This window comes from Mesoplodon bidens, assembly GCF_964165515.1.
Source record: "Mesoplodon bidens genome assembly, chromosome: 10".
NCBI classification, from domain to species: domain Eukaryota; kingdom Metazoa; phylum Chordata; class Mammalia; order Artiodactyla; family Ziphiidae; genus Mesoplodon; species Mesoplodon bidens.
In genome coordinates this window covers 70,745,539-70,761,828 of record NC_138172.1, presented here as the reverse complement: position 1 = coordinate 70,761,828, position 16,290 = coordinate 70,745,539, and the positions used below count along the sequence as shown (strand labels likewise).

The 16,290-nt window shown below is 36.7% G+C and overlaps 1 protein-coding gene across 1 annotated transcript in view; it reads right to left on the bottom strand.

Annotated features, from left to right (window-relative positions):
• The window catches only part of DNAH8 (dynein axonemal heavy chain 8), a 343,843-nt gene that overhangs the window by 204,544 nt on the left and 123,009 nt on the right, over positions 1–16,290 (bottom strand). Inside the window, exons 32-35 of the mRNA XM_081246835.1 lie at positions 13,857–13,919; positions 10,094–10,194; positions 6,597–6,734; positions 6,192–6,432 (exon numbers count right to left, since the gene is read on the bottom strand). Of these exons, the coding sequence (XP_081102961.1) occupies positions 6,192–6,432; positions 6,597–6,734; positions 10,094–10,194; positions 13,857–13,919 (543 nt within the window). The remainder of the gene's footprint in view (positions 1–6,191; positions 6,433–6,596; positions 6,735–10,093; positions 10,195–13,856; positions 13,920–16,290) is intronic.

The following is a 16,290-nucleotide window of genomic DNA, read 5'->3' as shown; positions in this document are numbered from 1 at the left end:
TGAGAAAACCATAATTCAAAAAGAGTCATGTACCACAATGTTCATTGCAGCTCTATTTACAATAGCCAGGACATGGAGGCAACCTAAGTGTCCATTGACAGATGAATGGATAAAGAAGATGTGGCACATATATACAATGGAATATTACTCAGCCATAGAAAGAAATGAAATTGAACTATTTGTAGTGAACTATGGACCTAGAGTCTGTCACACAGAGGGAAGTAAGTCAGAAAGAGAAAAACAAATACCGTATGCTAACACATATATATAGAATCTAAAAAAATAAAAAATAAATGGTTCTGAAGAACCTAGGGGCAGGACAGGAATAAAGACGCAGACGTAGAGAATGGACTTGAGGACACGGGGAGGGGGAAGGGTAAGCTGGGAAGAAGTGAGAGAGTGGCATGGACTTATATATACACTACCACGTGTAAAATAGATAGCTAGTGGGAAGCAGCCGCATAGGATAGGGAGATCAGCTCGGTGCTTTGTGACCACCTAGAGGGGTGAGATAGGGAGGGTGGGAGGGAGACGCAAGAGGGAGTAGATATGGGGATATATGTATATGTATAGCTGATTCACTTTGTTATACAGCAGAAACTAACACACCATTGTAAAGCAATTATACTCCAATAAAGATGTTAAAAAAAAAGATAGTCTAATGTTGTAAAAAGTGGTGGGTTAATCACTTATAAATCTAGTATGAAGGTTAAAAGACCAAATTAGTAAACATAACTAAAACTAGAGTAATTTGTTAATGGATACATCAGATAAATAGATGTAAACTGTGACATCAAAAACAAACTGTGGTGGGGGGAGTAAAAATGTAGAGCTTTAGAATGAATTCCAACTTCAGTAGTAAGCAACTTAAAATAGACTGTTATAGGAACTTCCCTGGTGGCACAGTGGTTAAGATTCTGCCTGCCAAGGCAGGGGACATGGGTTCAATTCCTGGTCCGGGAAGATCCCACCTGCTGCGGAGCAATTAAGCCCGTGCACCACAACTACTGAGCCTGCGCTCTAGAGCCCATGCTCCACAACAAGAGAAGTCACCACAATGAGAAGCTCGCGCACCGCAATGAAGAGTAGCCCCCACTCACCGCAACTAGAGAAAGCCCACGCACAGCAACAAAGACCCAATGCAGCGAAATAAATAAAATTTTTTAAAAATAGACTGTTATAAATATAAGTTTTTTTATGTAAGCCTTATGGTAACCACAAAGCAAACACCTATAGTAGATAGTAGATACCCAAAAGATGAAGAGAAAGGGATCTAAGCATACTACAATGGAAAAATCATCAAATAACAAAGGAAGAGTGCAAGATAAGAAGAAAGAAACAAAGGAATTGCAAACAGCCAGAAAACAATTAGCAAAATGACAAGTACATAACTATAATAATTACTGTAAATGTAAATTGACTAAATTCTCCAATCAAAAGACAGAGAGTGGTTAAATGATAAAAAAACAAGACGCATCTATCTGCTGCCTACAAGAGACTCACTTCAGATGTAGGACACACATAGACTGAAAGTGAAGGGATGGCAAGAGATATACCACGCAAATGGAAACCAAAAGAAAGCTGGGGTAACTATACTTATATCAGACAAAACAGACTTTAAGACAAAAACTATAATAAGAGACAAAGAAGATCATTATATAACAATAAAAGGGTCAATCCAAGAAGAGGCTATAACGTTTGTAAACATTTATGCACCCAACATAGGAGAACTCAAATATATAAAACAAATATTAACAGACCTAAAGGAAGAAATAGATAGCAATGTAATAACAGTAGGGGACTTTAATGCCCCACTTTCATCAATGGATAGATCACCCAGACAGAAAATCAATATGGAAACATTGGCCTTAAACAAGTTAGATCTGATGAGCTTAACAGACATATACAAAACAGTCTGTCGAAATGCAACAGAATACATATTCTTCTCAAGTGCACATTAAGCATTCTCCAGGCAGAGCATGTTAGGCCACAAAACAAGTGCTAATAAATTTAAGAAAACTGAAATCACGTCAAGTATCTTTTCTGACCACAGTGGTATGAAACTAGAAATCAATTACAAGAAGAAAACTGACATATTCACAAATATGTAAAGATTAACCACATATTTGGTTATAAACAACCAAAGAGTTGTTCATATTGAACAGCCAATGGTTCAAAGAAGAAATCAAAAGGGAAATCAAAAAATACCTTGGGACAGATAAAAATGGAAATACAGCATACCAAAACTTAAAGGGATGCAGCAAGAGCAGATCTAAAAAGGAAGTTCATAAAGATAAACCTTACATTAAGAAATAAGAGGGATCTCAAATAAACAACCTAACTTTATACTTCAAAAAATTAGAAAAAGAAGAACAAACAAAGCCCAAAGTTAGTAGATGGAAGGAAATAACAAAGACCAGAGTGGAAATAAATGAAGTACAGACTAAAAAGACAATAGAAAAGATCAAGGAAACTAAGAGCTGGTATTTTATAAGATAAACAAAATAGACAAAACTTTAGCCAGACTCACCAAGAAAAAGTGAGGGAGAACTCAACTAAATAAAATCAGAAACCAAAGAGGAGGCATTACAATTGATACCATACAAATACAAAGTATCATAAAAGACTACTATGAACAATTATACACACATGAATCTGACAATCTAGAAGAAATGAATAAGTTCCTAGAAACATGCCACCCACCAAGACTGAATTATGAAAAAACAGAATTTCTGAACAGACTGATTAGTAGTAAGGAGATTGAATCAGTAACCAAAAATCTCCCCCCAAAACAAAAGACCAGGATCAAATGGCTTCACTGGTGAATTCTATCAAACATTTAAAGAAGAATTACTACCAGTCTCCTCAAACTCTTCCAAAAAAAAGAGAACACTTCTTATTTTATGAGGCCAGCATTATCCTCACACCAAAACCAGACAAGGACACCACAAGAAAAGAAAATTACAGGTCAGGATCCCTGATGAAAATAGATGCAAAGATTCTCAACAAAATATTAGCAAGCTGAATTCAACAATACATTAAAATCATACACCATGATCAAGTGGGATTTACTCCATGAATGCAAGAATGGTTCAATATCCACAAACTAATCAATGTGATGTACCACATTAACACAATGAAGCATAAAAATCACATGATCATCTCAATAGATGCAGAAAAAGCTTTTGACAAAATTCAACATCCACTCATGATAAAACCTCTCAACAAAGCAGGGGTAGAAGAAACATACCTCAACATAGTAAAGGTCATATCTGACAAACCTACGGCTAACATCATACTCAATGGTGAAAAGCTGAAAGCTTTTCCTCTAAGATCAGGAACAAGACAAGGATGCCCACTCTCACCACCTTTATTCAACATGGTATCTAAAGACCTAACCAGAGAAATTAGGCAAGAAAGAAATAAAAGGCATCCAAATTGGAAAGGAAGAAGTAAAACTGTCCTTATTTGCAGATGACATGATATTACATATAGAAAACCCTAAAGATGCCACCAAAAACTGTTAGAACTAATAATTCAGTAAAGTTTAAGGATATAAAATCAATATAGAAAAATCAGTTGCTTTGTTTTTTTGTTTCTTGGTTTTTTTGCGGTACGCGGGCCTCTCACTGTTGTGGCCTCTCCCGTTGCAGAGCACAAGCTCCGGACGCACACGCTCAGCGGCCACGGCTCACGGGCCCAGCCGCTCCGCGGCATGTGGGATCTTCCTGGACTGGGGCATGAACCCGTGTCCCCTGTATCGGCAGGCAGACTCTCAACCACTGCGCCACCAGGGAAGCCCCAAAAATCAGTTGCATTTTTATGCACTAATAATGAACTACCAGAAAGAGAAATTGAGAAAACTATCCCATTTACAATTGCATCAAAAAGAATAAAATACCTAGGAATAAATTTAACAAAAAGGTAAAAGACCTGTACACTGAAAACTATGATACATTGATGAAAGAAACTGAAGAAGGCACAAGTAAATGGAAAGATAGTCCATGTTCATGGGTTGCAAGAATTAATATCATTAAAATGTCTACATTACCCAACGCAATCTACAGTTTCAAAGCAATACCTATCAAAATTCCAATGGCATTTTTCAAGAAATAGAACAAAAACTCCTAAAAATTTTATGAAACCACAAAAGATCCCATAGAGCCAAAGAAATCTTGACAAAAAGGAACAAAGCTGGAGGCATAATGCTTCCTGATTTCAAACTATATCAAAGTTATAGTAATCAAAAATGTATGATATTGGCATAAAACAGAGACAATGAAACAGAATAAACCCACATATGTATTTAATTAATTTATGAGAAAGGAGCTGGGAATATACAATGAGGGAAGGACAGTCTCTTCAACATATGATGCTGGGAAAACTGGATAACCACATGCAAAAGAATGAAACTGGACCACTATCTTATACCATACAAAAAATTAACTCAAAATGGACTAAAGACTTGAACATAAGACCTGAAACCATAAAACTCCTGTAAGACAACAGAGTTGGTAAGTTCCTTGAAATCAGTCTTGGCAATGATTTTTTTGGACTTGACACCAAAAGCCAAGGTAACAAAAGCAAAAATAAACAAGTGGGACAGCATCAAACTCAAAAGCTTCTTACAGCAAAGGAAACCATATACAAAATGAAAAGGTAACCTACTAAACAGGAGGAAATATTTGCAAATCATAACTCTGATAAGGGGTTAATATCTAATATATATAAAGAACTCTTACAACTCAATAGCAAAAACAACCAATTTGATTTTAAAATGAGCAGAGGATCTGAATAGGCATTTTCCCAAAAAAAGACATACAAATAGCCAACAGGTACATGAAAAGGTGCTCAACATCACTTATCACCAGGGAAATGCGAATCAAACCCACAATTAAATATCACCTCACATCTGTTGGAATACCTATCATCACAAAGACAAAACTTAGTGTTGGTGAGGATGTGGAGAAAAAGGAACCCTTGCATGGAAAAGTAAATTGGTGCAGCCACTATGGAAGACAGTATGGAGGAGCCTCAAAAAATTAAAAATAAAACTACCATGTGATCTAGTAATTCCACTTCTGGATATTTATCTGAAGAAAACAAAAACACTAACTTGAAAAGACATATACATACCCATGTTCATTGTAGCATTATTTGGAAGAGCTAAGATGTGAAAACAACCTAAGTATCCATCAGTGGGTGAATGGATAAAGAAAATGTGATATATTTATATAAAATGGAATATTATTTAGATGTCAAAAGAAGGAAATCCTGCCATTTGTGACAACATGGATGAATGGACTTTGAGGGCATTATGCTAAGTGAAATGAGTCAGACAGAAAAAGACAAATACCATATGATCTCATTTATATGCAGAATCTAAACAAAAACAAAACACCAGAAACATAGATATATAGAACAGATTGGTCATTGCCAAACAGAGTGGGTAAAATGGGTGAAGGTGATTAAGGAGTACAAACATGCAGTTATAAAATGAATAAGTTCTTGGGATGTAATGTATAGCATAGTGACTACAGTTAATAATACTGTATTGTATTTAAAAGCTGCTAAGAAAGTAGATCCTAAAATTTCTCTTCATAGGAAAAAAATTGTAACTATATGTGGTAATGGATGTTAACTAGACATATTTTAGTGATCATTTCACAATATATACATATATTGAGTCATTATGTTGTACACCTGAAACTAATATGGTATAGATTGTACCTCATTAAAAAAAAAAGGATTTGATGCAAACACTAAGCATAGAAAAAGGAAAAGAACCAATTAAAAATCTTGAAAAGGAAAAATATAATAATATAAAATATTTAATAGACTAATAGTAAAAAAGCATAGAATTAGAAGTTTGAAAAATGTTCTGAGGAATTCACCAAGAACACAATACAGAAATAAACAGAATTTTTTAAATGGCGGTTTAGCTAAGGGACAAGGAGGATAGACTGAGGATCTCCAAAACTAAAATATTTCAAATAATCATATTATCTCCTTGAGTTACAGCATTATTTTGCAAAATCAAGGAATGTTTAGGATCATTTCAAATTTTGAGAGTGCATTATGTAGGGCAATCAATACACCCTCGAATAACATGTTTATTTGTACAGTTTTCAGAAAAGAAAAAGGAAAGATTCTTTAATAGATCATTTGTAAGACCTTATAATCTTATGTACCTCAATGTCATCCTTATTTTTAAGGAGTGGTGCTTCCATAATATTTCTAAGACAAAAAGAATCCAATTCCACATCAAATGGGGTTCCAGTTAACTCAGAGATTCGATCCCAGTGTCTCTGTTTCATTGCCTTATTGGTCATCATTTCTAGTAGAGGACATGACTCACTGAAATCATCAATTCTTTTTTTCAGATCCAAAAAAGCTTGCCAATCTTTAAGTCCTTTTGGCAGTTTACGACATCTTTCAGAAAAAAAAAAGAAAAAATTAGTTCATCTACACATTTCTTTGAAGAAGGTGTTATGAATATACAGCAATATATCAGAGGATAAATTCATTTGTGAAATACCTATGGGATCCTAAGATAGGCACTATAAACAGTTAAGTTTAATTCAATTGAAACTCACCTGTTTTGAAACTCCTGCAGTTCTGCATTAATTTTTTCGATGTCTACATGTCCCCAAAGTATTTCATAATAACCACTAATATTGCCCATTACAGTATCGTATAGTCCATACAGCTTCTGCAACAAGTTGAGTTCCTTTCTGGAAACCAAATAATTAAGTCATTACATAACATATATTTAAAAAATAAATTCCATTACTGGATAGGAAGAATTCATCTAATCAAATTATTTCACATATTATGTGTATCATATCTTATATACACCAAAACGCATACACTCCTGTCGGTTTCCAAACAAAGACTTTATTAAAAGCTCCATCAAGCGGCTGGGCCCGTGAGCCATGGCCGCTGAGCCTGCGCATCCGGAGCCTGTGCTCCGCAACGGGAGAGGCCACAACAGTGAGAGGCCCGCATACCGCAAAAAAAAAAAAAAAAAAAAAAAAAAAAAAAAAAAAAAAAAGCTCCATCAATTAAAGTTTATAGCTTTCAAATATTCCAAATTATACTATGACATGACATTAACAAATGGTTTGATTATTACAACCATACCAATCATTGCAAATAATCTGACCAAACTTTGTTAACGTGATCAAAGCTAAGGCTAAGGTTTTATTTGACTTTTTCTTTCAAATGCAAGCTAGATTTTTATGATTATGTCTGCCTTTTAAGTCTGACCTTAAACATCACTTTCGTATCAAAAGCTTTCCCTCATGTGCCCAGATGGAGTTATATCCAAAACAAGAATAAAAGGAGGGATTCTGGGTCCAAGTAAAGGAAAATTTCTTCAGTGTGTAAAACACCAAAAATTGACCACTCAACAGAGTTTGTGGATTCTCCCAGGAATTCCTCAACCCTTAGCATACCATGAGGGTCCACTGAATCCAACTTTAGTTTTTTTATTTCTTGAGTAGTTCTAATTTTTTGTAAGGATTGAGAGTTACATTTATTATTTATTATAGATAATCAGCAACCAAAGATAAATTTGCTTATGTTTTTGACGGAGTAAAACTCATTCTATCTTGTGTTGACCTAAAACAAATAGACTGCCAGTTATTTCTCCAGAAAAATGTGTTTACTCAGGATCAGTAGAAAATTGCAATTCTGGGTCTGCAACCATGGTGAGCCATGTGCAAGTCCCCAAATGGCAAGGGAAGGAGAATTCTTTTATAGAGGGGAATAGGAAGTTGGAGGGCTAGAGTAAACAGAGTCCATGGGTTTTCATTGGCTGAGTTGTTGCCAGGAGAGAAGAGGAGTCTTTCCTCTTGTTGGGCTCTGCTAATGTTGCAGAGCATGAAAGCTACCCCTTCTTGTCTCTTGACTCTATTTAATTGAGGTTTCTGTCTATTAATTTTTTACTTTTGCAATTACCAAGGTGCACAGGACCTTTTTATAAATCTAAGATACATTCTGGAATCTTAGATACTTTTTTTTCAGTTCTTGTTTCATTTTTCTAATTCATCATCCTAGAAATTATTTCATTATTAATCACAGATTATTCCCAATTAAACTAAAAATGACTAAAATAATAAGAAAAATAAATGATGAAATCTCTTATAAAGAGGTGATGCAACAGTGAAAAAATAATCACTACTGCATCGTCCTTCAAATTTCTTATTGTGTTGCTAAAATGTTGCATCATCCTTCAAGAAAGTATAAAAAAGAACTCTGGAGACACCATTTTTGTAGTCTTTTGATTTTTGTTTATTTAGCTTTCACTTAATACAGTTAAGAATTCAGTACTTTTCATTTTCAACCTAAAACAGCAAAAGAATAAAATTGGCAAAGGAAGGTGCTTCCCAAGTATTAAACAGGAGACAGAAAGCAATGCTCTAGACTCTGATTTTGATAGTGAAACTGATTGTGTAAGTGAAATCTCAGACTTTTGTGTCTTTAGATGATAACCTAGATGGATTTTTTTAAATTCAATAATGTATGAGTGAAAGATATATTTCAATAGGGGCAAGGGCTGTATCACGCAGTATTTTGCAACAAGAACCTAGAGCATCCCATTTTGTGAAAAAGATAAGTGACAGTGTTCTTTCATTATTTATATGTTTACGTAAATTTTATTTGATATATTCCACAAGAAGAAAAATGTTGCAAGGAGATATGTATTCAAAGGAAATAGATGATGCAGAAATGAAAAAGTTAATTGATCATTCAAATTTAAAAATAAAGATTTTTGTATTTATAGTGCAAAAAAGATGGTGAACAAAATCGTGACTGTATGAGTTTTCAACAGTTTTGAGTTTTAACAATGCAAGTGCAAGAAAAAACATAAGTAATGAGAAGCTAGAAGTTATTGAAGATGGGTTTGAAACCTGGAATCACTATTTACAGGATGGATATGCTCCAGGTTCATGCATGACAGCTAATGAGCTGCATTCAAAAGTTGGTCTCCATTTCGCGTATATACATCTTTAAACCAGGACATTATGGAGTAAAAGTTTGGCTTTTCTCTGCTTAAATTCTTATTAAGTTTTCTAATAAAACTGCTTTTCACCATTCCTTTATTCTTACTTCTGAAAAGTATTCATAATTACTTAAAAACATAAAAAATTAAAAGGGTCCATTGGTCCAGAAGGTAAATGAGAATGATTAGTTTTCCTAGAATACTGCAGGTCAAAATAAAACACTGATTCTCAGACTGAGTGTACAGAAGAATTAACTAGAGAGTTTATAAAAATGCAGAATTTCTAGGACCCCATCCCAGAGATTCTGATTTAATGTCAGGGGAAAGGACCAGACATCAGCAATTCTAACACAATTAGTAATTGAGTTAAGCTTAGCAAATGCCTATTTTTAGAAAAAAAAATACAAACCATCTCCCCTAAATGGCTGAGGAATTCATTTATCTTCAGACAATTTTAGGTACTTTGTGTCATGACATTTTCACGCTGGGACTTTGAAACAAGTCAACATAAAGTTCTAAAGCCAAGATCCTAATAAGCTAATACCACTGTTTTAATTTTGCCTTTGAAGAAAGTTATATTTAACATTCTACCAAAATATACTTGGTTAAATCCTGGATCCACTGTTTAAAAGCAACTGTTACTCTTTCAAATCAATTAAGTTCCCTGGCCTTCAATCTCAATGCCTACCCAATGGGGAAAAGCACTTAGCATAAATGCAGTAAGAAGGAAGCAAGAGCCGAGGACGGCTATTCCTCTAAGTAAACAAAAGTTATCTGAAGTTGCAGTGCTTCTGTACAATTATTGACACTATTCAAAATCACGAAAAGAAAAAAAATAAAGCACAGGCTAAATATAGGCTATTAACGCCCAGAATTTTTGCAATGTATTCTCTACTCCCCTAGAACATTTATTTTGTATATGGAGACTGTGCATCCAATGGGTCAGGAATAGCCAGGAATGAGGGGACTATTTAGGAGTTTTCCAAGCCAGACTCTTCTCTGCATGATGAAGGATTTAATGATGACATGATTCTTCTAATGGACAGTTAATTATTTATAATAAATTTGTCCAATTTCTAAACTTACCTAATTTTGTGTAAAACCTCATAGTCAGTCACAGGCAACCCGAAAAGTTGTTCACCAGATGAATATGTAATGAATTTCCTCCACAGATCATCAAAATTGGCCTATAAAAGGTTTTTAAATTATAGTAAGTTGTAATAAATTCAGAGCCCATTAAAGTAGAATTCATTATAATCAGAATAAAAGCTACATTGAAGTTTATTGAATATTATCTATGAAACAAGGATTTGTGAAGCAAATTTATGCTGATACAAAGCTATCAGAGGAAAAGTTAAGCATTTAGGAAAATTAACTTTCAAGCATTCTGAAAGTAATCATTTTATGTAAAATTATTTCCTTGGGGCTTCCCTGGTGGCGCAGTGGTTGGGAGTCCGCCTGCCGGTGCAGGGGACGCGGGTTCGTGCCCCGGTCCGGGAGGATCCCGCGTGCCGCGGAGCGGCTGGGCCCGTGAGCCATGGCCGCTGGGCCTGTGCGTCCGGAGCCTGTGGTCCGCAACGGGGGGGGCCGCGACAGTGAGAGGCCCGCATACCATAAAAAAAAAAAAAAAAAAAAAAAAAAATTATTTCCTTAATAAATTAAGTGGTCCCCAGACTTACATTTCAAGTTCCCATAAATACATCTGAAAGTAATGAAACTGCATTTTTAAAATTCTATAATTCAGACTTTTCTACTATTTTAGCCTGGTCATCTCTCCTACACGGTTCAAATGAGTGAAGCATTGGTATAATCCATTCAACCTTGCTTTCTCTACAAGCAAGTCTATAAAATAAAGGATTCCATTTTAACGCCATTTGAAATTACTCTAAATTTAAATCAGCAAAGTTAATGTTCAGGTCTTTTGAACTGGAATTTGAATCTCCTATACTTAGAATGCTAAGTATTAACAGTGTTAAAAGCACAAAAGCAAACAGAAATTATTCACTTGTGACAAGATATGTGTGCTCTACATAAATGGTATCACATATCAATAAGGATCCTAAATTCCCAGTCCTGGAAACTATCTGTCATCAGACCTCACAGTGCTCAGATAATGATACAGATCTGACAGATACATTAGCACATCTTACAGGAGCCAAATCAGGAAGGTGTGAAGATGCAGGAGGAGCTCCAATGAATTCTTTGTTCCTAGAGAGGAAGAGCCATTTTGCACTTTTTATGTTCCTTGGTGGTTAGTATGGTGGTTACTCAATAAATGTACTGAACGAAAAGTCCATGGGACTATGTGGACATTAGGAAAGGAGAAACGAAAACTTCAAAGTTAGCATACACTTCAAGGACGACATTTAAAATCTGGGGTTTTCTTTGTGTTTTTTATTTATTTATTTATTTTTGGCTGCATTGGGTCTTCGTTGCTGCATGTGGGCTTTCTCTAGTTGCAGTGAGCGAGGGTTACTCTTCGTTGCCGTGCGCAGGCTTCTCATTGCGGTGGTTTCTCTTGTTGCAGAGCATAGGTTCTAGTCGCACGGACTTCAGTAGTTGTGGCACGCGGGCTCAGTAGTCATGGCGCACGGGCTTAGTTGCTCCGCGGCATGTGGGATCTTCCCGGACCAGGACTTGAACCCATGTCCCCCACACTGGCAGGCAGATTCCTAACCACTGTGCTACCAGGGAAGTCCCTAAAATCTTGTTAATGTGATGAAGACTCCTGATGAATGCCAATCCCTCACCCCTTTTTCCACTCAGGTCCGAAATAATATTAAAAGCACCAGCCAAACAGGAAACAAAATGTCAACTTTGTCAGCAGCCAAGTACCCAGTAACTCCCCAAATCAGAGTAAAATTGCATCAGAAAACACCACTGGGACCTGAGATGAGGCTCCTGCTTCTTCCCCAGATTTAGATCTTGGGTACCTGCTTTGGAGGGGGGAGGGAGAACACCTGTTTTTGAGAAGCGTTAGGTCTGCAAATCTGACCCTCAGCCATATATCCAGCCAGATGCTCAGCAAACAGGCTGCTCAGCTTACAAGCCCAGGCACAGGCAGAAAGAAGGTACAAGGAGGCAAAAGATGGGCCCTACATTGCCTTTTCAATGAAGTGAACTCACCCCTAGTAAAAGGGTGGCTCATTAAAGTCCCAGTTGTTGACTGACACATTGATAACTCCCAAGGGAAAGACAAGGAAGGGGGCCGGCTATCTTCATAATATACCCAGACTCCAACCACTTTTCATCAACTCCAACGTCACCACTCTGGTCCAAGTTACTATCACCCCTCCCCTGGAATATTGCAATAGCCTTCTAATTCGTCTCCCTGCTTTTAGCCTTGACTTCCAATAATCTATTCTCAACGCAGTAGACAGGCTGGCCCATGAAAACATAAGATCATGTCACTCATCTCACTCAGAGTCAAAGCCAGTGCCCCTCAGGGGCTGGCAAGTCTTCTAACAGTCTGTCCTCTCCTTAGCTCTCTGGACTTATTGCTACAACTATCTCCTTGCTCATTCTGTTCCAGCCGTACTAATCTCCTGTTGCTTCTCTTACATGCTCTTACTCAAGGCTTTTGTACTGTTCTTCTCCTGCCTGGAAAGCTGCTCCTCCAGATAATCTGCCTGGATCATTCTCTCACTTCCCCAGGTCTCTACTCAAATGTCACCTCTCAAGGAGGCCTTCCCTGGAGACCCTATTTTAAATTTCACCTCCACTTTACATACAGACAGCCTAGCACTTTATGCCCCTTCCCTGCCTTTTTCTTCGCTTGGCACTTATCACCATCCAACATTACTACCTATTGCTTTTATTGCTGAGAGGTTCCTCTTGGCTTAGCAGGCAGCCACCACATCAGCCTTAGTCCTGGCTCCTCCATAGAGGAAGGCCTCTCCCTGGGACCCTGGCTCCAAATCTGAGGACTTCAGGTAGTAAAGGATCAGAGTTTCCTCCGGGGTCCAGCATAAAGAGCTGGCAAGGGTGATGGGAGGAGCTGGTTTTAGTCCAAGAGTGACAGCCATAGTTCTGGAGAACCCCAATAATAACATGGGACTAGCCTTTTTATCTGAGGAGAACATATTTAGGTAAAAGGCTTATGCCTGCTGCATCCCACGAAAACCCTTGCCGGCACAAGGGTTATCTTACAGAAATCTACTGGGCCAGACCTACCCTCCTGCAATCAGGCAGCAGAGACATTGGGCTCAGGACAGATGATCCTGTCTACTTTGCATAAGTTTATTCCACTAGGGACCAGTTGCAATTCCTGCTTGCTCCAATGATCCTGAAGAAACACTTTTCTTATCAGGGTATGGCTTTTCTATTTTAAAACACTCAAATCAAGGGAAATACTTGAAAATTAGATGTCATATGAAAAATTCCAGTTGGTTATGATGGAAAAAGCCTGAACTACCCCTACCTATCTCAGGAGAACCTGCAATTTAAGAGGTTCCATCCAAACTGATTGAACCTTTCTGGCAAAAGCGTGCATGGAACCGAACCAACCTGAACCATCCATGGAACCTACATATAAAGCAACAAAAACAAGATTACTGACTACTCCATTTATTTGGTTTGGGGTGAAAAACCCAATCATCAAGTGATATGAAGTAACCTCCAACATAGATAAAGGAATATTTAGAAATACCTACCCAGTATGTGGCAAAACTAAAGCATAAATTACAGAAAGCCTTCATATGGCTAGATTTGCTGCAAAACTTGGGTATTCCTAGTAAAGAAAACACTGGTTTTTGGACAACAGCTCTATATTTCCTTGTGGGATGACCATGGAAGCCACCTAAGTATAAATGTAGGGAATGTAAATGTAACCAAAAAAATGTAGTTTTACCTGAAATATCTGTAACCTGTTGCTAGCTTCTTGGGGTGGTATATTTGGAACCATGGGTCCTTCCTGTAATGAATAATATAATCTGCATTTTAATTCCTAATCACATGTATTTATCTATTTATTAGGTTTATCTATTATTTCCTTTTAAACAAATAAACATGATTTTTAATTTATATGATCTAATTTTGTCCTGTACATGAAGTTTTCATTTATTTTTTGCAACAGTTTTATTGAGATATAATTCACATATTATACAATCAACTCATTTAAAAGGTACAATTCAACGGTTTTTATTATATTCACAGACTATGATAACACTCAATTTTAGTATATTTGCATCACTGTAACTTCCATTCATTTTTTAAAGGACCTTGACACAGCTAATAAAAAATGTGATTAAATTACATCCTATATGAAGTTCGTAACACAAGAGCTCTGTTTCATTTCACTTATGATTATAAATGATGATGTGTGGTTGTGCATTAGAATAACTGAGATAAGGCTCTGAGAACAACCTTCTTTCACGAATAGTCCAGCCCAATATGGAAACAGAGACACACATAAGGTTGAATACTTGGAAGAAGAAGAAGGCGGTCTCTGGTGGCCATGAGCCAAAAATCAGTTGCAAAAAAGACCCCAAATGGTCTGTACAATCATGAATATTATGGATATGCTAAATAATATGCAAGACTGCCAGTGTAATAGAATAATAGAGCAATAAAATGTTGACTAATCAAACCTAAAAGAGATGTTTAGTACACGTTAAAAAAAGTGTTATATAAAAGTATGAAATTAGAACACTCCCTAACACCATACACAAAAATAAACTCAAAATGAATTAAAGACTTAATGTAAGGCAAGACACTATCGAACTCTTAGAGGAAAACATAGGCAGAACACTCTATGACATAAATCACAGCAAGATCCTTTTTGACCCACCTCCTAGAGAAATGGAAATAAAGACAAAAATAAACACATGGGACCTAATGAAACTTAAAAGCTTTTGCACAGCAAAGGAAACCATAAACAAGACCAAAAGACAACCCTCAGAATGGGAGAAAATATTTGCTAATGAAGCAACTGACAAAGGATTAATCTCCAAAATTTACAAGCAGCTCATGCAGCTCAATAACAAAAAAACAAACAACCCAATCCAAAAATGGGCAGAAGACCTAAATAGACATTTCTCCAAAGAAGATATACAGACTGCCAACAAACACATGAAAGGATGCTCAACATCATTAATCATTAGAGAAATGCAAATCAAAAGTACAATGAGATATCATCTCACACCAGTCAGAATGGCCATCATCAAAAAATCTACAAACAATAAATGCTGGAGAGGGTGTGGAGAAAAGGGAACACTCTTGCACTGTTGGTGGGAATGTAAATTGATACAGCCACTATGGAGAGCAGTATGGAGGTTCCTTACAAAACTAAAAATAGAATTACCATATGACCCAGAATCCCACTACTGGGCATATACCCTGAGAAAAACATAATTCAAAAAGAGTCATGTACCAAAACGTTAATTGCAGCTCTATTTACAATAGCCAGGACATGGAAACAACCTAAGTGTCCAGCATCGGATGAATGGATAAAGAAGATGTGGCACATATATACAATGGAATATTACCCAGCCATAAAAAGAAACGAAATTAAGTTATTTGTAGTGAGGTGGATGGAACTAGAGTCTGTCATACAGAGTGAAGTAAGTCAGAAAGAGAAAAACAAATACTGTATGCTAACACATATATATGGAATCTAAGAAAAAAAAAGAAAAAGGTCATGAGGAACCTACGGGTAAGGTGGAATAACGACACAGACCTACTAGAGAATGGACTTGAGGATATGGGGAGGGGGAAGGGTAAGCTGTGACAAAGTGAGAGAGTGGCATGGACATATATACACTACCAAATGTAAAATAGATAGCTAGTGGGAAGCAGCCCCATAGCACAGGGAGATCAGCTCGGTGGTTTGTGACCACCTCGAGGGGTGGGATAGGAAGGGTGGGAGGGAGGGAGATGCAAGAGGGAAGAGATGTGGGAACATATGTATACATATAACAGATTCACTTTGTTATAAAGCAGAAACTAACACACCACTGTAAAGCAATTACACTCCAATAAAGATGTTAAAAAAAAAGAATGTTATAAATGTAGCGTGAGGGGCTTAAATTATCTTATGACTTCAGATCTATTGTGACCACTAAAACAAAGTAGAATATTTTAGGGGACTACATCCAACTTCTGAGTTTAACTTCAAAGAGGTCGACCATTAATCAGTCATTATACCAGGTTGAATAGTCTGTGGGACTGACCAAGGATGACATTTATTATTTATGTTCAGGAACCCTTTTGGTTCTCTAAGAGTTAGTGGGGAAAAAATCAGTTGCATAACCCTGGCATTAGGGCATTTATAGTTTCTTACAGCC